The sequence below is a fragment of the Trachemys scripta genome, chromosome 8, assembly GCF_013100865.1.
Source record: "Trachemys scripta elegans isolate TJP31775 chromosome 8, CAS_Tse_1.0, whole genome shotgun sequence".
NCBI lineage: Eukaryota > Metazoa > Chordata > Testudines > Emydidae > Trachemys > Trachemys scripta.
Window position 1 is genome coordinate 89,748,214 of NC_048305.1, and position 25,252 is coordinate 89,773,465.

Genomic DNA, 25,252 nt, shown 5'->3' on the forward strand with positions numbered 1-25,252 from the left:
GATCGCGGCCCCCACTGGCCGCGGTTTGCCGTCCCGGGCCAATGGGGGTGGTGGGAAGCGGCATGGGCTGAGGGATGTGCTGGCCGTGGCTTCCCGCCGCCCCCATTGGCCCGGGACGGCGAACCGCGGCCAGTGGGGGCCGCGATCGGCCGAACCTGCCGCATCAGCAGGTAAATAAACTGGCCCGGCCCGCTAGGTTGCTTACCCTGGCGAGCTGCGTGCCGAATGTTGCCAACCCCTGCTATAAAGCTTTTATCAAGTATTGCCAAGGCACTTTACAAATCGTAATTGCCTCATAGCACTCAATGTGGGAAGGTATTATCTCCTTTTTATAAATGGGAGGCTAGAGTAGGGAGATTTAACTGATTTACAGGGGTACGCACTAACTCCTTAAATAGCCAAGGAATACATATATTTATAGAGCAGTGAAATTTACTTTTTCCATTACTGGCTTGTGTTGATTTGAAAATTAGCCATTTAGAGCAACAGTTTTTTTCTTAAGTTGAAAATAACCTGTGTTTAAATCCATGAGATATGTTGACAGGAGCATATGTATTTGTTTAGCTGACATAGAGAAGAAATTCCAATATAAAGTATCAAGAAAATTCTGTTTAGAAACCTTACAATCCACTTACAGTATATTTTCTTGCAGAAAAAAGATTTTTTTAGGGGAGGGACTAATAAAATTGCATAATAATTTCATAATATTAGCACTGTGAACCAGCTAGCCTCTGATTTATACCAGATTTTGCCAGAATTTAGGTCCGCTAGATTTCTTCATCAGGACGGTTACTATAAAGCCGCACAGCCTGAAAAGTCAGCAGTGGTGATCAGGGAGAAAGTGTGCCTCAAGTAGCTGGTGTCTGTAGTTTCCTCAGCATATTCCTGAAACAGCCTCTACTGGCAGAGTTCCTAAGAAGCTCTTGGCAGAAACTAAAGATGTCCTCTCATAGTTGAACCCCTTGAGGGAGAGTGGCAGTACAAACAACATCTATCCTCTCAATGTATGCTGGCACAGAGAGGTTTCATTGCTCCTCCCTATGTTAACTACTAGGGTGAATGTTCCTGTACCTTCTAATACTAATAAAGTTAAATGTTGCATAGCTGCATTTGTAGCTCAAATGTTTGTCTTTTTCACCAACAGAAGTTGTTCCAATAAGAGATATTACCTCACCCACCTTGCATAGCTACATATTTTCATTTGTTTAGAGAACAGAAGATAATTTTTATTATTGTTATTTAAATATTCAGGTATTTGATGAGCAAGGGAAGGATGTAACACCTCGGCCACTCTATCATCCAGAACCAAGTGCTTCGCTACACAGACAAAGCAAAATCTTATCAACGCAGGATATCTCTGGGGCCACTGGATCTGATTTTCTGTCTTCCTTATCCATGCATCAGACATCTGGAGTTAATGCTAGTTTAGTAGGTCCATTCTCAAGGTAGGCTGTTGCATTCCTTGGGTCAAATCCTGGCCCATGCTATACAGGATTCCAGAATGGCCATGTATGTAAGCTTCAGAAGTGCTAGTACCAGGAATAATTGGAGCCCGGGGTTCCAGTCCCTGCTCAAATTATTTTAAGGCCCCTCCAATCTCCTTGGCATTTCCTGTCAGCTAGCTTAGGTGGATCCCTGCTCAGCATGCTGGTTTTGTGGATCCCAGTCTTAGGCACCTAACTCTCCCTATGTATCGTACAGGGAGCCTATGTGCTTAATTCAGGGCCGTGGATTCCACTAAGCGGAAAGGGACCTAAAGTTAGGTGTTGCAAAACTGAGGCTCAGTCCAGTCCGCTTTGTGTGTCTAGCCCTCAGTTGCCATTGCAGTACTGCATAAACTTAAGGGTTTGCATTTTAAATTTTGGGAATAACAACCAATATAATGGAATCTATCTATAATTTGTCAGTCACACCTTCCTTAGCCTATTTTCCTATGCTGCATTATATTCTTATATAGTTTTAGACACACACCTTTTGAGGAAAAGGAAAAATACTAAGAAAACTGTTATACACACGTATGTTTTAAAAAAACCTTCATCACAACCACTCCTTACACATAGATTATCACTGTTAAGGCAAAATGAAAAAACACAATGAGACAAATAAGTGTATATGATTTTCAAGATATTTTCTTATATATTTCAAAGAAATTTCAAAGGATTGGTAGTGAAAAGTGCTGAAGACTCTCACCTGACAGTGGTGGGCTCATAGCATCACACAGCAACATCGCTCGCCCTTACGGCTAGTAAAAAGTGGGAGGGCATAGCCCTCCCCTTTTTAAAAGGTGGGGGGGAGCATGGCTCCCTGGCCCCCTCCTGTTCCGGCATCCCTGCTCCACACTTCGCAGCCAGCCTTCCCGCTCTAACTGCACCATTGGCTGTGTGGCCTGGAGATTGGATGAGGCTGGAGTTCAAGAGGTCAGGGATCTAGTCCTGGTGTCACTGTAGGTGAGTCCCTTGGCTTCTCGGAGTTCAACATCCCCAGCTGTGAAATGGCAATAACCACTGTGCTTTGAGATCACTGCCTTACGCGTGCTGTGGTGAATGGATCCCAGACCTTATTAAATTCTTCCCCATCATCTTTTCAGTACCATAGACTATTCTCTCAGATGAAGTCTTAATTTATTAACTCTTTTAAACAAATTCATTATTTTCTTTCCAGTGTCTTTCTAGGATTTCTCTTGCGACACAAGCATTTTCTGTATGCACAATCACTATGTAATGTGACTTGGCTATCCTACTACCAGTAATTCATTATTTTTGTATTATTTTGAATATTGCCATATCTGGACTTTATTTCTGTATATTTCTTTGTTATTAAAGGACATATGGAAGTAGCAGTATTTCTAAATCATCATCTACAACTGAGTCTATGGCAGATGAAATAGTAGAGCCTGGTTCTAGACGAGACACAGCTATTAGCTTATCTGGTAAAGAAAATGTGCTTTTGTAATTACAGAGATTCATACTGTTGGCTTTGAAGCATGATTCTGGGAGACACTGAAGTCGGTAGAAAATGAGGGGTGCTGAGCACCCCTCGAGGAACTCAGTGCCCCACAGTATGTGACTCTATTATTGTTATAAGTATCTATTATTATAATGATACTATTATTTTTTACAGTTAAGTTTTCCTCTTTTGATCTTAGAACAGAAAATATTTTCATTTTCACATTATATAATTTGACAGATGTACAGGTGAGGCGAGAGGAGATAAAAGAACAACTGACAAAAGAAGACATTGATAAGAGAGTGGATATTTACCTCACGGAGACAGAAACTATCTGGCTATTGGACATGCCAACTGTCATGATGTCTGTAGAATCTGAAGATGCTGAAAAAGTGCAGTATGTATATTTACAATTTCACACACACTTCGGTATCCCGAGCCACAATATGCTCAATGCCCTCAATTTCCATTGACTTCAGAGAGTTGAAAGGGCTCATGAACATACAGGATCAAGGTCTTTACTACCTATATTTCACAAGTTGACTTTTGTCTAAATGCCATACTGTACTCGCTTCCATCTCTAAACATGACAAGCTAGTCTCCTTTACGCTGTCTTGCTGACTGAATTTTAGACCTTTCACCTACTGGGGCAGATAAAGCAGTTAGTGAAAAGCAGGGGTGGGTAGTATCCTAGTGACAACAAAACCCATTACTAAAATGAATGTTTTATTTTAAAAAATCATTTCCCTTTACCCAAGTAAAAAGGCTTTAAAAAACAAATGTCAATCTTTAATTATTTACCATCAGTTGGAGCCCCATTATCATGCCAGGAGGAAGAACAGGAGCAGTTTTTATTGCTTAAAATGCATTTATTATGTAGCAGTGCTATGTAAACATAGGAAAATCAGACTTTTAAATCAAACATTAAAGGGACACACTCAGATAAACATTATATGGTATTAGTTACACAGAAAAGGATGTTTGTTTTCTTAAAAAACAAACCTACCAACAACCTGTAGAAAGGATTTAGAGCCTCATTCTGCAAATACTTGCATTTAAGGCAGTTATTCATTGTAGTAAATGCTGTGCTTGGTAGTACGTTTGTGGGAGGATCAGGTTCTAAATGGCTAGAGAGCCTACAGGAGTTAGGTTTTGATACAGAAAAACTGTTCTGGGATTTCTGGTTTATTTACAGCAGTTCAGGTTTACTAAAAAACAACACTACGCTTCCCCCCCTCCCCAAGTTTGGCAAAAGACTCTGGATGTATGCTTTCCATGTAGCTTTTCAGTCAGTAATTCCTAAACAAATGTATAAACCAACAAACTAGATAATCTTTATGTTTCCCTGAGGCTGCTGTCTCTTTCTACTACTAAAGTAACCCAATCCCTTTTTAAAGTGTAGAGCCTAAATAGGCTCCGCTGCACCTACTTAATTCCCACTTTGGCATTTTAGGCTAAATTCACAAAGATACGTAGGTGCCTAAACCCCAGACTTAGGTGCCTAAATTTGGGGGTTTACAAACACCAGCCATTCCCTGTAGGTGCCTAAACGAACTTGGCACCTACATTTTCAGAATTAACATTTCCTCTGCCTAAATGTCTGCCTCTGGGTATGCGCACTGCTGCCTCAGTGTAGGTGTCCAGGTGCTTATCTCCCACTTAAGCCCCAGAGTGATTCACCAAACCAGGGAAGATAGGCTTACCTTTATTGCCTGCGAGGCCCTACCTGGTAGGCATGCTCAGAGACTGACTGCAAGATTGCGTCCCATTCAAAATCTGGCCAAAGGAGAAGCAGGTGGTGATAGTGCTACCCATTATACATGTTTTAGCAACCCAATGGTTAGAGCACTCATCTGTGATGTGGAAGACCTGGGTTCAACTCCCTTTCTGCCTGATGGGGGAGAAAGAATTTGAAGAGGAATCTCCCACTCCTCAGGGGGAGAGTGACCTAACTGTTGGTAGATTCAGGCTTAGTATAATCCACTTCTGCCTTTTGAGTATTAAAACTGAAAGAACTAAAAAAAGACATTTCCTCTTCACTATTTCTGCAGTTATTAGAGACTAGACAATATAGATTAATCACTTTCACTTTTGTATTTAGGCAGCATCTAGTTAGTTTCACTCTGTAGTAGAGATGGGCCAGAGCTACAAATTTCAGAACTGTATCTGAATTTCCCCAAAGTTCAAGAATGTTTAGATCTGGTGTTTTGGCTCAGGCCCATCTCTATAATACTTTTCTGATCTAAACAGTGTGGCAAAGTTGGGGTAGCAACCACTGCAAGGGAATATTTGGAGCCAAATAAAACCTTTTTAATTGAAACAGACAGAAGCAGTAGACATTAGTTGAAAACACCATGTCCTGTTCAATGTGTAGTTTTAATATGGATAGATTTGGGGTTTTTTTAACATGTATGTAATTTTTCAAAGGGAACGGAACAAGGATTATATTGAGCTTTGTAAAAATAGAGTTGGTAATGATCGCTTTGTGGAAAGGATGATGCAAACGCTTAATGGAGCACCAAAGAATAAAGAAGTGCAATGTGAGAAAATCCTTATGGAGGATAAAGGTAAATTATCATTCAAAAAAGTGATAAATATAGGAAATGTTGCTTAAGAGCCCTTTCCCATTAAACATTTTGTACATTTGCTAATTGTTATTATTGTGACTTATTAGTGATTAAACTTAGATTATTCATTACTTATGAAACATATTCAGGAGAACACTAAAATTAAAGAAAGACCACGCGACTTGGTCGAGGCTACTTTTGTGCAGGTGTATAAGCAGGCTAACGAAGAGTTCAGGAAGTAGACCTGGGTGGGAGATGGTTTTCCTGTCCTGCCAAAATTTTTGTGATTTCAATAATTTTTCCTACCCCAAATTGGGATGAAAATTTAAAGTCTCAAATTTTTGCAGTCTGAAAATCTGAAAAGAAAATTTGGTTTGGGTCCATCAAAATGTTTTGAAGGGTTGTTTCAAACTGGAAAACTGAAATTTTTTGTTTAGAAAATGTCAAAGTGGAATGTTTTGACACTTCCTAAACCTCACAAATATTCTTTGCAATGAGAAATTTCTCAATTTCTCTATCCTGCAGAAAGTTTCAGTTCAGTCAAATAAGCATTTTTTCCATAAAAATGTTTTGTCAAAAAATTCCTGAGCAGCTCTATCAGGGAGTCCTTTCCCTGCTTATACACCCATGCAGCAGCCAGCCAGAACGTTAGTGTTTGCATTTCTTGAGCATAAGATGAAGGTATGGTAGAGTGGCCTGAAGTATTCTGCATCCCAACAGAGATGTGGCAGCAGGAGATGAGATAGCGGCATCAGCAGGGCCCCTGCCTCACTTCTACACCTACTACTCCTAGCGTTTAGAAACTGGTCCAGGGAGCAGCACATTCATCCATTGAAAGGATATAGTAGTTGCTCCTGCTAAGAGCTCTCCCCCTTTGTATTCTGTCCGTCTCAGCACCACAGAGGCAGAGTACTTCTGGCAAGGCAAAACTATCCAAAACTCAAACTAAACATCTTTTTGAGATTTGAAAATGCTGTTCCTTTTTTGTCCTTAACTTTTCCAGTGGCTCTGGTTTCAGCTCTAGGCGAAGATAGCACAGTATGGTAGCATGGAGAAGCTCTTTCACAGGATTTCAAATCTCAGTCAAACCAGGAAGTCCTGGCAAACATAGGAGAAGACTGTCTTACAAGACTTCTGCCTCAGTTTTCTAGACAAATTTGGACAAGTGTGCAGGCTTTTAGATGTTTATCCAAATTTCATCACCCACTTATGGCATTTTCTTTATGAAGAAGGCAAAAGAATGGCTGTGGGGAATGGTGCTCTACATCTTATTTCTTTGATTTATTTAATGTAATAAACTACATGTAAAAGGATAATATTGTAGAAAACTACATATAGTTAATGTAATAAACTACATGTAAAAGGATAATATTGTAGAAAAAGTAGAGAGGACATATAGATGTTCACATATATGTGTATAGATTAGATACAGAAATGAACTAGCAGTATATTCTCCACATTATATGCATCTGTAATTCTGATTATTCTACATTCCAATTAGTTGATGTTTTGTAAAGTTGAATACATAAAGACTTATGGGTATATAAATGCTAAGTATTATTATTAAAGTTTCTTAATAGGAGATGGACACACACACTGATGGGAGACCCCACACACAGTCGACGTTAGTACACCCATGACAGCCCCACAGTTGCTGTTGTTGCAAACTTGTCTGACACTGTTTCTGTACCATTTTACCAAAGAGATTTGGCATCTCCTATAAAAAGTCTAATATTTCCCTGCATTTTAGTGCTTTACAGTAAATGTTTAGAAGCACAATACAGTAGAACCTCAGTTATGAGCACCTCAGGAATGGAGGTTGTTCGTAACTCTGAACAAAACATTATGGTTGTTCTTTCGAAAGTTTTACAGCTGAACACTGACTTAATACAGCTTTGAAACTACTAGGCAGAAGAAAAGTGCTGCTTTTCCTTTATTTTTTAGTAGTTTACGTTTAACACAGTACTGTACTGTATTTGCTTTTTTTTTTGGTCTTTGCTGCTGCCTGACTGCATATTTCCGGTTCCAAATGAGGTGTGTGGTTGACTGGTCAGTTCATAACTTACTGTGCTATGGTATTGTGTAATTCATTTTTAGGGATAATGGCCACTTCTTGGGACTTGTATGATTCCTTTAATGCCTTGGAAACAACACTTACATCTTCAATAACGGAAAGAAGTAGCAGACCAACAAGTGTGAGTAGCAGTAAATCTAATGTGACCAAAGACCGTGAACGAACCATGTCTACGACTTCTACAGATAGAGGTAATTTTTCTTTCTAGGTTTAAATTTCTACAGTGTTTTTCTCCTTATAGAGTTGTGATTATCTGTATTTTTATAAAAATTATACTGAGAACATGTTCAAACTGCACAATTTAGCATTCAAAGTTAAAGTAAAAAAATAACAGGGTTAAGGTGGCATACAAAACCTTAACTCTGTCCCCTTTTGTGTAAGAACTATGATAGAGTTTTATTACATCGTCACTACCACACCTAAAAAAATACAATACTATATTACACGTTTCTCTGCAACCTTAGCTACGCATTGTAGAATCATATACTTCAGGATGGTACACATGGGTATGGGCAAACAGGGTCACATACTATTTCTCAGACAATACTGTACAATTTTTATAACCCTCAGCAATTATTGACCATAAATTCCTATGCTCACTTTTACCAGATATAAAGGCTATAATGTATATTACAAGAAATAGGCTGCAGTCTTGCAGTTCATCCAGGTCCTCAGTTAACAAAACAAACCCAACCAGATTGGACAGCATTTGTCCTTCCCTTGAGTCTTGGACATCCATCAAAGCCTTCTAACCATTTTTTTTCCCAGCTGAGACCCAGATAGGACTCTCTTAGAAGCCTGTCGTGGCTGTTCCTTTAATCAACCAGAGATGTTGCTACTGAATGATGTGAAACACTTTCCTCTGTGGGGTATGCTCAGTATGCTGCCTCCAAAGCACACTTAATCCATCCCCCTCATGGCCTGGTGCAGCTTTACAGGCCGAATCATAAGACTGTCACCTTATTTAAAGGGACACTTGTCAGAATAAAAACAATAGCTGTCAAATCAAATTTCCTTTATTAGAGTTTTAATATTACCTTAGAATATTAAAACTGGAAAACAAACTAAAAAAAATCATGGTACTTTCCACCATGTATGCAGTTTACTTTTGCTCATCACTCAGCATGGACAATGGAAATGGATAGTCACCTTTACTTGTATTTATGGTTATATTCTAATTGGTTTTATGTCCTGGGCCTCATGTTGCAATGTTTGAGTTTAAATTTAAGTACAAACAAACAAACAAACAAACAGTTTCTTTTTAAAACATGTGGGAAAAAATCTTAAGGTTAGTTTGTTTTTCTCTTTTAAACAAAAATGCCACCCACGCACATCAATGGGTGTGGGGAACTCATGGGGTCAGCGGTGAAAGGGAGATGGCCCAGTAGCAAGAGAGGGAGACACTTGCCAAGAGATAATAGGTAGTTCCTTCCCCTTGGGAATCTCTAGCACGCATTGGCCAGAGAGAGAGAGAGAGGGGGGGGGCTGATTGGCCAGCATTCCCCAGCTCCCAGAATTTAGCCAGTGCAGGGACCATGTGGAGCCTCTTGCGGCTCCATTCCAGCAGCCCACCCTACTCACCCAAACGAGGAATGGGAACCTAGCCTGATAGAGGCTGCTGGTCTATCCCATCACCTGTTTAACTTGTATATCCTAAATGAGAACTAAGTTCTGCCCTTTAGATACGTGCACATAGGTCCCATTATCTGGGATGCACACAGACACTAAGGCAGAATTTAGCCCTAAGAGATTGTAGTGTAGACACTTTGTATTACATGGCTACTTGATAGAGTTTTGGAAATACAAAGAAAACAAAACTAAAGAACTAAAAAAAAGCTAATAGTGGAGATATTTATTGAGGACAAGATTTTCTGGGTTTTTTTTTCTTCTTTTGCCTGTGAAATATATTGGATTATCCAGCTTTTGCCTGTGAAATATATTGGATTATCCAGCTAAACCTGCCTTTTTCAATATTATCTGTTGGTTTTTCAGAGAGCATAACCTCAAGTTCTATAATCGATTTGGAAAGTGTTATTCTTGCCAGAATCCATGAAGAAGAGGAAGACCATTCTGAAGCGATATTAAAATCAGAAAAATTTCAGCAGGATTTATTTTTTATGGAAAGGGTTCTAATGGAGAATGTTTTTCAGCCCAAACTTGCAGCTTATCGGCAACTTCCTGTTCTTATAGGTATACTTCTCATCAGATAAGTCATTCTCAATATGAAGGAGCCTATTTTGCATGCTAACAAATATACCAAGTAAAGATGCCCCTACTCTGAAGTCTTGACAGAGGAACCAATTCTGTTAAATAAAGACAAAGGTTGGGGAAGGATTTGCAAAACCCAAACTGGGGTTGTTCAGTACTATGCTCCATCTTCCCAACCCCCCCAGAAAATATACACAGAGCTTTGTGGAAGGTTTGGATAAATGGTTCTTGAGCTGGCTCATCTCCACTATTAACAGCAGTAAACTGAGACTGGTTTCCACCGTATTTATCAAACTAGTTTTTACATTGTATCTTGAGCTTCCAGAAACAATATGGCTTCATGGACAGAGCACTGGGCTGGGACTCAAAAGATCTGGGAACTATTCCTAGTTCTGCCACTAGCCTGCTGGGTGACTGCAGGCCAATCATTTCCCCACCCTGTGCTTTGGCTTATCCCCATTTGATAGATGGGAACAATGATACTGACCTCCTCTGTAAAGCACTTTGAGGTCTACTTCTGAAAAGTGCTAGATATGATTGGTTAGTATGTTTTCTTGGTATTACAGCTCTTCACTAGAACACACAATCTTTCAGCTCAGCTCAGATTAAAATTCAGGCCAGACTGGCAGTAAAAGTTTAATCATCTGATGGCTGTTCAGTGCCTATGCAAAATGAGAAGGTGGATTCACTGCAGATCATAAGTGGCACTTATTGGACTACCATTGGCAATCTTCAGTAAAGAAGCCAAGAACTGACGGGGGAGAGACTGAACTACCATCTTTCCCCTTAGGGGAGGTCCAGTTAAAATAGGGATTAAAAACATATGAAGTGAGGCCTATGTTATACCTGTTCACCAGACAGAGGGCTTCAAGTTTCGCAAGCTGTCAATCCAACACTGACCACAAGCAATAAATTCATTTTTTTAGGGAGGAGAGGGGGGAAACCCACCACCACACACCCCCTGCATTTTAAAGGGCTTGCAGACTTAGCTTTTGCCCCACTTATCCCCACATCAAAAATTTCAAATCTTGCATCCTCTAATAGCGTAAATTCCAGAGAGGTATTTGCTCTTGTTTGATGCTTTAAAAATCAGGGAAGTAGATAAGGGAAAGATTTTCAGAATCTCAGATGGGAGTTAGGTGCCAGTTCCTATCTGAAAGTCTACAGTGGATCCATATTATTTCACAAGAATAACCTGACAGCCCTTCCAGATTTGCAAATTTTGTTAACTGGCAACTAAGCAGAAAAAAAAAAAAACCCCTAACAAATGAAATATAAGTATACTTTGCACATTTATATTGACAAATGCAATTTTACTGTAATTATAACATTTCATAGTAACTATTAAATGTGCTATGGTGACAATTTTCAAACCTGGATCCATAAAATTTGGCATCAATGTTGAAAAATTTACAACTTAGATTAACCAGTAAATAGGAGGAAACTGTCCTTGGGGGGGAGGGTAGGTTAACCTATAACTACCTCCTGCAGGGTTCTTGAACCCTCCTATGAAACATCCAGTACTGGACACAGTTGGTGATGGGGCATTGGACTATCTGGATCGCTAGTCTGATCCAGAATGCTAGTTCCTATGATCCTACAAAAATGTTGGCCAAATTTTGAAAAATTAGTTCTCTGAATCTTCATTACAGTGCTCTGCTATGAAATCTTTGCTGAGAAGTGGGATGAGATCACTGTGTTTCTGGTCAGAATTAGCAGGATTGCAGATTAGTGGAGTACTACTACGATTCTACTGTATTTGTTGCATTTAGAACCAGTTCTTACATCTGATGCTGGCAAAGAGGAAGGAGAAACAGAAGAAGCAGAAGAGGAGGAGGAGGAAGGGGGTGAGGAAGAGGAAGAGGAGGAAGAGCAAAAGGAGACAGTAGTTAATTCATCAATTTTGTTAGATCTAAGTGAAGCACCAGAAGAAATCTTACCGCCCAGTCTGGAACGACTGTGGTCCTATACATGTGAGTGGACTAATGGCCACAATGTGAGCAGCATGGCTTGGAACAAGTTAAACCCAGTGAGTTACCAAATTTATTCTTCTAACCTTTTTTGTAGAATTGGATGGGTAATTGTCAAGGTAAAATACTAGCTTGGGAGTAGGGTTTCAGATGCTGGGTAGATGTGTGACAGGGAGGGATTCATCCCTGAGGTCAGACAGGTGGTGGCTGCTTCCTGCAGTCTGTATCTTTCTCTGCCATATGCTGACTTAGCCGCATTGATCCACTCTTTCATGATCTTCAGGATAGATAATTGCATCTCACCATTCCTAAGAATGAGCAAATCTACCTTGGAGATCTTCAGTTGGTTCAGTATGCAGTAGCTTACCTTCTCAGCAGCACTGGTCTCAAAGGGCGCTTAACCAGGATGTTCAGATAACTACACTGGTTATAGAATTTTGGGTCAAATTAAAAATCTCTGCACTAATCTTTAAGACCGTTCATGGCATTGATTAAAGATGGTATAGGGACCACCTCTTGCTCTGTGACAATGATCTCCCTAGATCACTGCATTTCTCAGGAATGAGGACACCAACAACCTTGAGAGTAAGACTCATGAGAATGGCAGGCACAGCTTTCACAGCAGCTGGTACAAGATGATAGAACTCACTTCCTGTGGAGGTCAGAATGACCTCAGAGCACTCTACTGTCAGAGCAGTATACATCTCACTTCTCTGATTTAGCTTTCCCATGGTGACAACGAAAATAACAATGTAGGGGAAGAAGGTAAAAATGGGGGAGGAGGAATATAAAAACAAACAGACTGCCTCAGGGGAAAAAGGGAGGAAATATGGCCACGTATAAAGTCTTTGGGCCAGATCCTCAGATGTAAATTGATATAAATCTGTTGGCCTGTTGGGTACTGATCCATAGGTTTATACTGACTAGCCACAAAGAATTGGAAGACCATTAGATGCTTATTTTCAAAATGCTCATTTCACACAAAAAAAGATTGTTTTGTGTAGAGGAATACAATTTAAAGGAGTTGAAGAGTAAGGTCCTTGCTGCCAAGTTTCTTGCTTGTTACTAATAAGCCATAAGGTGTAAAGAGCAGCGGCAATGATAAAAATATTATTTGTCTTCCCTCCTTGAAATATTAAGCCCTGGAAACATTTACCAGATCGTATCAAATACTGCACATTAACATAAGTTTATAAAACACTTTATATACATCTATATAAAATGGACAGATTTTTATAGGGGCCTCCCTTTTTTGTGGGCACAATTTGTGCTCACTAAAATTGCACTTGCAATTAATTTTCATTCATGCATAGTGAGTAGTGCCTTGCACTTACTACATTAGAATTTGATGCTCAGAGTAATCTTATTTACTTTAATTACCTTACTTTGCTTATCTGACTACATTACTGAGACTGTGTACTCTGTACTTGGTACTAAGTTATCTAAGTAGAAGGGTTTGAGCACTTAACTGCTGGCAGAAAGCTGCCACTTAAAATTCTAGCTTTAAATTTCTGCTTTAATTGAAGTATATCCACCAATCTGTACTTTTGGGTTTTAGGATCTTTTGGCTGTTGGTTATGGGCAGTTTGGTTTTCAAGAACAGAAGAAAGGCTTGGCTTGCTGCTGGTCACTCAAGAACCCTATGGTAACACAAGTAGAGATAAAGCACAATTTATTTTAGTTCTTGTTACTTTAATAATTTTTTTTTGCTGTAATAATTTTGTATAATTTAATAGCAGATCATTGAGTTTCCTGTTGCTTGAGAAAGCAAGACATATAGCAGTAATGTTAATTTGTTGGCCCAGACTAAACCCCTGGAAAATGGATAATAATTAACAATTCTTCTTATTTTTTAAAATGTCTAAACTACCTTACTGCTGGTGAAAGATGCTAGAAAACACTAGAGACTAAAGATCTCTTGTTCACAGGACAGTTACAGCAAAGGGAACAAGGGTACTGCACACTTCCTCCACAATAGCCTGCCAATGTGCCTCAGATTTCACCTGGAGGAAGCATCTATAGAAAGTAGCTTAGCCTCTGTGCCCATTCATCCTCTGTACTATGGTTTTGTAGTATGGACATCTGTCCACAGGGAACTGAACTCATGTCACAGAGACCATCAAACTGCTGGTTAGAACAGTCAATTTAAACCAACTTAGGCTATGTCTACGCTGCACTTCCGTTGTTAAACACCCCCCACCACCACCACCCCCAAAAGGACAAAAGTTTTAATGACAAAAACCGTTGGTGTGGACAGTGTTTTGTTGACAGGAGACACTCTCCCACCGACGTAGCTACCACCCCTCATTGGGAGTGGTTTTATTTGGTCATCAGAAGAGCTTTCTCCTGGCAACAAAGAGTGTCTACTCTATGTGCCTTACAGTGGCTACCCTATGTGCATTACAGTGGCACAGTCATAGCCTTAGACTGGGCAATCTAAGAATGAAAAGCTCTGTATCCGGTTTCCAATCCCCTTGCCAAGATTGTGAATTAATCAGGTTAGCTATTACCTGGATTAGATCCAGGTGTGTCGTTCCTCCTATAAAGATTTTCATACTGTGGGGAAAGCTCTTAAGCATTTCAAATATAAAACCAAAATTATTTACCTTGCATTTGTTTTCCCATAATCTTCCTACAGTTGCAAATTGAGGATCTTTGTATTTTAAATTTAGGGTTTCCCTTTCCCAGTCCATCTTCTCGTCTGCAATAAATTTTGCGCTGTATGAAAAAAAGGAAGTATTTTAAATTTAATTTCAACATCTGCAGCATGTAACTTTTCATGATATTTTCAATAAACAGCAGATTTCAAAGATAACATTTAAAAATGTGATGTTTCTGTGAGAATAGTGTCCCTTGCCAAAACAAATGTTTGAATTAAAAAAAATGAAAATTGAGGGTTTTCTTTTAATATAGAATAATTTTCACTCAGAAATGTGAAAACTATCAATTTTTCACAAAATCACATTTTCTGAAATCAAAACAAAATGCAGAAACCTCATCCTGAAGTTTTCTTCAAACTTCACTGTAAATATTTCACACAGCCCCAGCCATGATGCAGATTTCCATGGAAACACTCTAATGTCATCAACTCAAATCTGAGTTCATTACCAAATCAAATAAAAAAGAAGATAACCTATCAGGGAAAATGCTCTTATTCAGATACTTCTGGGATGGGAGTAAAGAACAGACAATAACTGGCTACAGGGCCGTCCTTAACCATATGCAACCTACGCAGTTGCGTAGGGCACCAGGAAATTTGGGGCAATTTGGAGCATGCTGCTCCAGCCTCCAGCCAGATCCCCCCGCTGGCTGAGCTGGCCAGGAAAGCTGCCCCCGCCCCTGCTCCGCCCCCACCCCTGCTCCGCCCCAGCCCCACCCCACTCCTGGCCCTTCCCACCCCTGCTCCACCCCAGCCCCACCCCTTCCCCTGAGCTACATACCTGGGGACTGCAGCAGGGGTCGGGCGCGCCCTGCACTCACCGAGTGGCAGGAAGTAGAGCGACCCGGCCCCACCCTGCTCCACCGGCTTGTGCTGGAGGGCGATTTCCCACCTGCCCCCTACAGATGTTGGGCACTACCCCTCCCACCCATGGAGGCCTGGGGACCCCCCCCCACGGAAGCCTGGAGACTGTCCCCCGCTCCTCCCACAGGGGGGCTGCGTAGGGCACCACAATGTCTAGAGACAGCCCTGACTGGCTAGGCAACTGGATATTTCTGTAACTCGCTCTTCTTTCAATTTTGCTCCAATCTGAGACGTTCCCTTCTCAATACGTGAGAGAGATGTACATAGATGTGCCTGGGTTCTTCCCAGCACTGCCACTTGTGCGCATCTGCTGTGTGACCTTGGACAAGTAACTTCATCTCTCTAGATCTGAATTTCCCCATCTGTAAAATCCGGACAGTAAGACATAGGCCTTGTCTACGTTGCCCCACACTTGGATTACGGGGATGTGAATAGTAGAGCGCACTGAAGTGCTGCACTGTAATGCCCTTGCGTGGACACTGTGGGTGTGAACCAAAAGGTTCCTAGTTTGTGCTCGAAGAGGGTTATGTTAACAGATCTACATTAATGAAATTTAGGAACCTTTTAGTTCGCACCTGGAATGTCCACACTGGGGAACTATAGTGCAGTATTTTGGTGCACACTCACCCCATAGTACAGACTGTAAGTCAGTATAGATATAGCCATACTTTCCTTTTTGACGTCATTTCAGATCTAGGATTGGAATAAAAGCAATGTGTTTTTATTATCATTGTATTATTTTCTTTAAAATCTATGCTATTTCTTATACACTTGTCCATTTCTACAAGCTTTTATATGACTAAAAGTTTGCAGAATCAGGACCTCAGGGTCTATAAATTATTCTAATTTCAGTATGTAATTGCTAGACAGTTCCTGGAAGAGAGGTTCTAAAATCCGGTACGCTTATATACTTACATCTTCAGGGACAAATCTTGCTTGCACACAAATATTATTGACTTCAGTGAGACTACCTTTGAGGGAGATGACCAAGATTTGGCCCTAAGTGTAGTAAGCTGGGCAGTGCAACTAAAAAAGGTGAATTGCCTGTAAAAATCAGATCTATATGATAGAAGACAATAACATTTGTATTGAAATGAATTGTTACATTCGTTTACTATTCCCATAACATTTAAATTTCACTTCAAATACACTTCAAACCCCAAGATCCAAATTGAACTATATAATGACTTGCCCCTATGTATCTGTGACTATTAGCTCCTTTACAACTGATTATATAGAGAAATTTGAAGACACCCAAACTGTTGAGATAATTGCATCATATTAGATCGGGGTGGACAAACTACGTCCCGGAGGCCAAATCCGGATGTTTGAATCCTGCCCTCGAGCTCCCGTTGGGGAGCAGGGTCCAGGGCTTGCCCCACTCCGGTGCTCCAGCTGGGGAGCGGGGTCAGGGGTTGGCTCCGCTCCGCATGGCTCCCGGAAGCAGCAGCATGTCCCCCCTCCAGGCTCTACGTGTAGGGGCAGCCAGGGGACTCTGCACGCTGACCTCGCCCCAAGCATGGCTCCCACAGCTCCCATTGGCCGGGAACCACAGCCAATGGGAGCTGCAGGGGCGGCACCTGCGGACAGGGCAATGCACAGCGCTGCCTGGGCATGCCTTTGCATAGGAGCCGGAGTGGGGACATGCTGCTGCTTCCAGGAGCTGCTTGAGGTAAGCACTGCCTGGAGCCTACACCTCTATCCCCCTCCCGGGCCCAACCCTCTGCTGCAGCCCTCCGAACCCCTTGGTCCCAACCTGGAGCACCCTCCTGCACCGCCAGCCCCTGATCCCCAGGCCCACCCCAGAGCCCTCAACCACCTGCCCCAGCCCGAAGACCCCTCCTGTACCCTGAACTCCTCATTTCTGGCCCCATCCCAGAGCCCACTGCCCCAGCTGGAGCCCTCCCCACCTCCCACACCCCAACCCCCAATTTCATAAGCATTTATGGCCCGCCATACAATTTCCATACCCAGATGTGGCCCTCCAGCCAAAAAGTTTGCCCACCCATGTACTAGATGGTTTTGTAAAGGTCTAAAATGATTTGGCTCAATATTTGCTTTACATTGTTGATTCTTGAAAATCTCATTTTTTAAACACAGTAAAAATGAATACTCACAATCAAATTCAAATAATGGTGCTGTTATAAACATTACTCAGGATAAAGCCAAGGTTTTATAGGGAGTTAAGGAGTACAGAATCAGCCTCTAACTGGTGCCTTCCTCCCTCTAACGTTTTAGATGTTCTATCACATCAGAGTTTATGGTACCATGAAATTAACACAGAACAGATCAACGATATTCAAGTTACTTCTATGGCTCCCATCTCTACATTAGCTGAGTGCCTAAGCATCAGAATTAAGAGCTGACATATATTGAAACATGCTTATTTTCAGACTAATACCCTGATGACAATGGTTAAATTCAATGGCTTCAGTAGAGGTGCATCTTCTTACAACACGGCCTAAATTTGGTCCATGTAGGCAATGCAATTGTTTAGTTGCAGTCTATAAAAGGTAAATTGCATGAACATAGCACTCTGGCTTAAACTACCTAAGTTACCTTACATTAGTTTACCTCCAACTAAACTTCTGCTGATTAGAAAAGCACATGAATAAAAAGCAGAGAAGATTAGATTTTAAATTGTGAGATGGGCAAAAATTAGAAGTGGTGGTTTGCTTTTTTTCAAATGTCAGGTTTAGGTTGTAGTGGGGATCTGGATCCTATCCCACTTTATCCAACCCTCCAAAGTTCAGGGTAATTGTAGTCACTTATACAGTTCACTTTAAACCCATCTCTAATTCAATTTACAATACAAAAGTCACATTTCTGCACAGCGCTCCTTTCCAATTTGACAACCGTAGCAGGAAATAATAGTCTCAGTTATTTAGAATATTGTTTTAAAGTTGAACCTGGTAAAGCATTTGTAGTGTTAGAAAAATAGTGGTTAGTCTAGCAATTAGCTAATAGAAGAATGAAATAAATGTGCTGTTTTCTTCTGTTCAGTGGCCAGAGCGTATTTATCAATGTGATCATGGTGTTACTGCACTGGATTTCTCTCTGGCAAACCCAAACCTTTTAGCAGTTGGAATGTACAGTGGCACAGTAGCCATCTATAATGTACAGACCCATAATACCACCGCACTTTTGGACAGCAGGTAAGATTACAAACTCCCCACCTTGTTGCACTTCTTTCATGTCTTGTTAGTTGTGGACATTCATTCCATTGCTAAAATTTAAATAAACGAGTGAACAGTAGTGCTCTTGAAAAAGTGGATTCAGTGAAGGCAGGGAAGTGCTGCATAATTCCCCCCTTCCCAGCTTTGCTAATGTCTCTCAATTCTGATTTGAAACACTTAGACTGTACCCACCTACAATCCTGGGACTTACTTGAAAAGAAACTGTCAGGCATGAAGACTTTGATATATATAAATGTCCATGAAAGACTAGATTAGGCCAACCATGAAGCAGCACCAATACAACGATTTGGATACCTAAAGAAAAGTGCTTCAGTCATTTAAACATTATTCTGTAATTAAATATGTAAAAATATTTTCTAAAATGTATTTTTAAAACAACTTTTCAAAACAATAGATTCATGTCTTAAAACTTTGACTTTTCATAAAATCATAGAAGTTTAGGCTTGGAAGAGACCTCAGGAGGTCATCTAGTCCAACCCCCTGCTCAAAGCTGGATCAACACCAACTAAATCTTCCCAACCATAGCTTTGTTAAAAACCTCTAAGGATGGAGATTCCACCACCTCCCTAGATAACCTATTCCAGTGCTTCACCACTCTCCTAGTGAAATAGTGTTTCCTAATATCCAACCTAGACCTTCCCCACCTCCCGTGAAAATTAAAACACCTCCCATGAAAATTAAAATAACCAATTAACACATGCCCACACTCCAGAGTGTTTGTTCCTAAGTTATATACACACCAGTTTTGTTGCTTATGTAGTAACTTTTAAAAAATGCATTCTCCCTTATTTCTGTTAACTTATAGCTCTGTTTGTGCGTTCCTTTATTTCAGTGAATCTTTTGATAAGCATATAGGCCCTGTATGGCAGCTGAAGTGGATCGAACAGGACAGAGGCACAACGGGAGATGACAAAGGAGAGATATTAATCTCTATCTCAGCAGATGGCAGAATAACCAAGTGGCTTATACGCAAAGGACTAGGCTGCACTGGTAAGCCTATTCTCTCAGGACTTTCTACACTGGGCTATTGCACAATACCTTATTCCAGGCAATTTCCCTGTGTAAACAGCGCATAGATAAAACATTTCAGAATTGTTAAATATCTGAAGTACTTATGAGTTATTCAGAATGTTCCAATATGTCACTAGCTCTTTCATGCAAAATTCATATTCCATGTACTGTCTATTTGCATAGATCTGATGAAACTGAAGCGAACCGCAAGTGAAAGGAAAAAACTAACTGGTGAAAAAGAAAAGAAAAGTGAAGCTCTGATATCTCGACAGGCACCTGGAATGTGCTTTGACTTTCATCCAAGGGTAGGCTCAGGAAATCCACTGTGATTATTAATGTTTCAAATTCAGTTGGCTGAAATTTTATATATTAGAACAAAACATTATAGGTCAGATCCTAAGCTGGTGTACAGTGATGGAGCTATACCATCACAGCTGAAGATTTCACCTCATGTGTTTACTACTAAGGCTAGGTCTACACTACCCGCCTGAATCGGCGGGTAGAAATCGACCTCTTGGAGATCGATTTATCGCGTCCCATCGGGACGCGACAATCGATCCCCTAATCGGCGCTCTTACTCCACCAGCGGAGGTGGGAGTAAGTGCCGCTGACAGAAAGCCGCAGAAGTTGATTTTGCCGCCGTCCTCACAGCAGGGTAAGTCGGCTGTGATACGTCGAATTCAGCTACGCTATTCACGTAGCTGAATTTGCGTATCTTAAATTGACTCCCCCCTGTAGTGTAGATGTACCCTTAGTTGTAGTAGTTTCCTGGATTCTGGAGACATAAGCTAGACCAGCCCTAACTGCTGCTCTAACTTTGAATATTCACATAAGAATAAATGAACATTTCAAAAGAGAAGCTGTCTGGTGCCAGAAGATTAATACACTTGCCTTTTACTTTTAGCTGATTTTATTCAAGGTTGGTTTACGTCACCAGTGAAACACATTTGGAAATCTCTTTTTTCCCCAAATGAATTTTTCCTGTCTCACAAGTTCACTGCCTAGATCTCTGCATTGTAGGCCCTCTCTAATGAAAGCCCCCAAACAGTTCAAAAATGGAGATCAGGATTCAGGTATAGGGGAACCTTGCACTGCAGTTGCCCATGTTTCTCCAGCAGTAGCTATAGAATGCTTCTGATGTACATTAGCGCTAACAATATTCCCCAAAACTGATCAGAGAGAAAACCAGACAAGCTAACCCCTATATTTTGTGAGTTTTACAGTTTTAATTATGTTGCTTTGATTGACTTTGGGCCTGATCCCAAGGGCAGGTGAACAAACACAGTTCTCATTGAAGTCAGTGGGAATTTGAGTGCTCAGCATCTCCCAGCAATTTCACAGCCTAAACTCCACACAGCTCTTTAAATATGCCAGGATAAATATCCTACAGGTTGAATCCCAGTTTGGAAATCTGGATTTTTGTTTCAGAATACTAATATATACCTGGCTGGGACAGAAGAAGGGCATATTCACAAATGTTCTTGTTCATATAATGAGCAGTTCCTAGAGACCTACCAAGCACATAAGGTAAGTAAAATTAAATAACAGAAAAAGTGATTGGATCAGTTAGATCTCAGAAGAAATGTTTGATTACATGAAATCAGTTTATTTAATTTGTTATATTCAGTAGGCGACACACTTGCAACACAGATTTTAAAACCAAAGCCTCTTTTCTTAGCTTAGTAAGAAGGCTACAAGATATAAAGCATCAAAACTCTTTTGAAATTATGCTTTTCAATATATAGATTCTCTAAGGATTCCTAATCCTTTCTTAAAGCTTTGCTGTAACTAATTTAAATGTAGTCCCGGCTTTATTTAAAATTAATAATCAGATGAGTGTTCTCATTGACCTGGAACTCATGGGTTAATATGGTGAAATGTCCACAAGAGCTTTAACAACCCCAATTGCTCTGCACCTCAGATTTGTCTCGTCCAGCAGATTGCACTCCCAAGAGTAGTTTTTTCTAACATTCTGACAGGGCACTGAATCAGTAGGAAAAACGAAACCCCTACTGAATCATCACCATCACCAACAAAATATTTTTGGTCTTAGAACATACAGCACATCCTGTGATCTTTGCTGTCCTAACACTCTGTGTATGACAGTGAAATAATTGTATTGTCAGTACTGAGGGGGGCAGATTGTCAAAGACACAAAGGGCAGTGAGGCACCCAGCTCGCACTTAAAATAATTGGGAGTTGGGCGCCTAGTTTGCTTACGCTATTTTGAAAATCCCAGCGTGCTAACTTTGGAGTAACATGCAATTCCCTTTTCCCCAACGTTAAGGGTCCTGTGTACAAGATAGCATGGAATCCAGTCAGTGCTGACATCTTTTTAAGCTGCTCTGCGGACTGGAGTATTATTTTGTGGCACCAAGATTTAGTAAGGCCCATTTTAACTTTCAGTTCCACCACTAATGTTGTTCATGACATTATGTGGTCTCCAAAATCAGCCTTCGTATTTGCAGCAGTGAATGAAGGCAGAGTGGAAATCTGGGACATGAGTGTCAGCACGTAAGTAATAACTTTTCTTGGGGAGGATTCTGAAATAATAGAAAGACACACTAACTCTTATAAAATATTTAATTATGGTAGTGCCCAAAGACCCCAGTCGGAATTGGTGCCTGACCATTATAATTACAAAGCATTTAGATGTAATACCATTGTATTGCATTCTAAAATGTTCACTGTACAGGCAACAGGTAGCATCTACTAAAGTGTTTAAAGACAATCCAGGGCTGGGGGCTGGATCGCTCAGGGAACTGGGGGCTGCCCTTTTGCCACAGGAGTCCTGGATTCTACCACTTCCATGAGTTTTTAAAAAACATCCTTGAGCTTTAACATTTTGGGACTTTTGCAACAGACACCAGTGGGGTTGGGACACCTGCCCCGTCTTCTCCTCTCAGTTTTTGATGAAAAGGGAGTGTAAAAGGGCGTCAGATCAGAATTATTTACTCGCTTACACTGGTGATAGCACTGCACACCCACTTTGCCCTGTGTAAATGACTGTACCAAGTGCAATGCAGCAGAGAACTAGGTCCAGTGTATCATTCACTAAAAAGCAAATGATTTCTATTCTAAAAAATTGAAAATCTCCAGCTATTAGGTAGTAGAGCAGATATTTTTCAGGTAGCCCGGATACCCTGGTTAGCGAGGGCTGGGATTTGAGTTGTATTTATCAGAGAACTAGCAAAATGCACTTTCACCATTACTTAAGGTTTTAGATTTTAGTTTGCCCAGATAATAAAAGTGAAAAGTAAAGATTCAGCAATACTAGGATTAGCTGATTCCTGTACTAGTCCTCTAGACAAATGCCCCATTGGTCTCATTTCTAGTAGATATTAACATCATCTCATTTTTTGGTTTCAGTTTGGACCCCCTGATTGTGACCTTTGCCAACCCAGGAGTGAAATTCACAACTGTGCTTTTTGCTAAAAACACAGACTGCATTCTAATAGGGGACAGTAATGGAACAGTCAGTGTGTATGAGCTGAGGAACATGACTGCTTCAGATAGTAATAAGGTATGACTGACAGGATAAGTGGGTTCATCCTAAGATGCCCATATACTTATCTGGGTCCCTCTTCCTTCTTTAAGCATTTATCTTAAAGAATTAGGTTGAAAAAAGTTTAGCTAATAAAAGATGTTTTGTGTAACAACACATGGAATGTATGAATAGATTCAAAGCACACCTGTCTCCTGCTCTTATACATGCAGAAACACTAGGATTTCTGAACCAGAGGGATACTTGAGGTCCAATTCAGGACTTGGACTCCACTTGATTGAAAAGGCGAGAAACCACTGGGTACAATGTTTGGACTTTCTCCCAAAAGTTGCAGAGTTCACATATTCCACTGATTCTCTGTGGCCAGAGTCAAAGGAGGTTTTTTTTTCTTCTTCAGGGTAGAGGAAGGAGTCAGAGGTGTGGTCTGCACGTTTAAACACACACACACACACTTTATTCCTAGCATGGGTAAATCTCCATGTCCAGCTGACTCTGCAGGGATTGCATGCACACTCCCAGCCATCCAGAGTAAAGGCTCACATTAATGCTGTCGTCTCCTGTTCCTGCCCCAAAGAATGTAAGGAATAACTGTTACACTTAACAAAATTATTACACAATCACCACTGTAAGGTACAAAACTTCTCTAAATTTTTTTAAGCACAGAAAATTCTGCAGTAAATTAAGGTGGAAAGATAGTCTTGTGGTTAAGGCATTGGACTGGGATAAGAGATCTGTGTTAAGTTACCATCTCTGACACAGATGTCCTATGTGACCTCGGACAAGTCATTTAATTAGGCTGTGCACCTCAGGTCCCTGTTTGTAAAATGAGGATATTATGTCTCTTTGTCTGTTTTGCTTATTTCTTGTGTTAGCTCTTTGGACAAGTGTGTCCTTCTAGGGTTATATACAGTGCCCAGCACAGTGGACTCCACTCACTCGAATATAATAAAGTGAATAGACTACAGCATGGTGTACATTGCCCTACTGAACAGGCACCACCTTGCAGGCTAGCCTCTTTTTATAAAGAATAAGTTTATGCCGTCAAGTATGATGTTGCAAATGCACACTACACACAGTCCTACCTGCCATGAAATCGCTTTAAACTACCACACCCGTTATTTCTAAAGGTGCTATTTAGGAAACAGTAGGTCTATAAAAGGAAGCAACTAGCATCATTAATTTAGCCTTTTACTTCTCCCTTCTTCTTGATATCCATTATGTGGATATCATTAATCTAAGACTAAGTGGGGCTTTTTAGATCACTTCTTTTCTTAAGCACAATTACAATGCAAAACAGTATCTTTTTTCTTCTTTTACAGGTGGATGCTTTACATGACATAATTGGTTCTGCTCTAGCCAATTAACACTAGTTTACTGATAATACTTCTCAGTCACTAAACAAAGGAAAAGACAACAAATAATGATGTCCTATGTGTCTGTATATCCTGAAGCCTGTCATTTAATTATGCAGAAAAAAATCACCATAAAATGCTATATTGTATTAAATAAAGTGTAACAATTTTTCCATCATTAAATGTATCTGAAATCAAACTGAATGCCCTGAATTTTCCTCTGGAAATGCCCATCATTGCACACAAATTAAGTATAAGTTATGCTTCCAGTATATTTTCCTGTATCAATGCACAAGTCAATTGCATAAATCAAACAAAACATCCTGTCCTCCTTCATTACCCAGATGGATCCCCAGAGTTCTCAGTAAAGTTCCAAGTAAAGAGAGGGCTGGAAACTTGAGTCACAATGGCAGAAAACTAAGTTCATAACAGACAATTTGAAACACAAAGAATTTCTTCAAGCATATGTGGAGGTGCTATTGCAGTCCAAGAGATCATTCCTCTACATATGACACTGCATTATAATTATGGTCGAGGGGTGAAATCTTGGCCCCACTGAAGTCAATGGCAAAAATCCCATAGACTTCACCAGTGCCAAGATTTCACCCTTAATCTAGAATTTCACCCCAGTCTTTATTTTCAAAGCACTAAACAGCCTATGTCCAGGACACCTAGTGTAGTGCTTCATCCTTCAGTACCTCAACAGCTCTGCTCAGAGACAACAGACCTGTCGGCCTGAAAGACAAAGCTCATTTATCCAAGAGACAGGGCTGGCCTGAAACTGTCCCCCTGAAAGAACCACCATGAACCTCACAATGTTCAGGTCCAAACATCACACATACTCCCTCAGCCTTGCCTTCCTGCCAACACCACATGGCACATCAAGGGCCTGAGCCAAA

The 25,252-nt window shown here is 40.6% G+C and overlaps 1 protein-coding gene across 2 annotated transcripts; it reads left to right on the forward strand.

Moving 5' to 3' along the window:
* Window positions 1-1,245: 1,245 nt before the first annotated feature.
* Window positions 1,246-24,552, forward strand: DNAI4 (dynein axonemal intermediate chain 4; the record flags this gene model as incomplete). 2 transcript variants are annotated; one of them, XM_034780215.1, is given in 15 exon segments in its annotated part: window positions 1,246-1,445; window positions 2,823-2,929; window positions 3,187-3,343; window positions 5,374-5,513; window positions 7,611-7,778; window positions 9,580-9,777; window positions 11,568-11,824; window positions 13,324-13,410; window positions 18,292-18,443; window positions 19,318-19,475; window positions 19,680-19,801; window positions 20,925-21,023; window positions 21,784-22,010; window positions 22,866-23,019; window positions 24,321-24,552. In XM_034780215.1, coding segments are annotated over 15 exon segments (2,271 nt in total), but the record flags the coding sequence as incomplete, so codon positions are not given.
* Window positions 24,553-25,252: the final 700 nt, after the last annotated feature.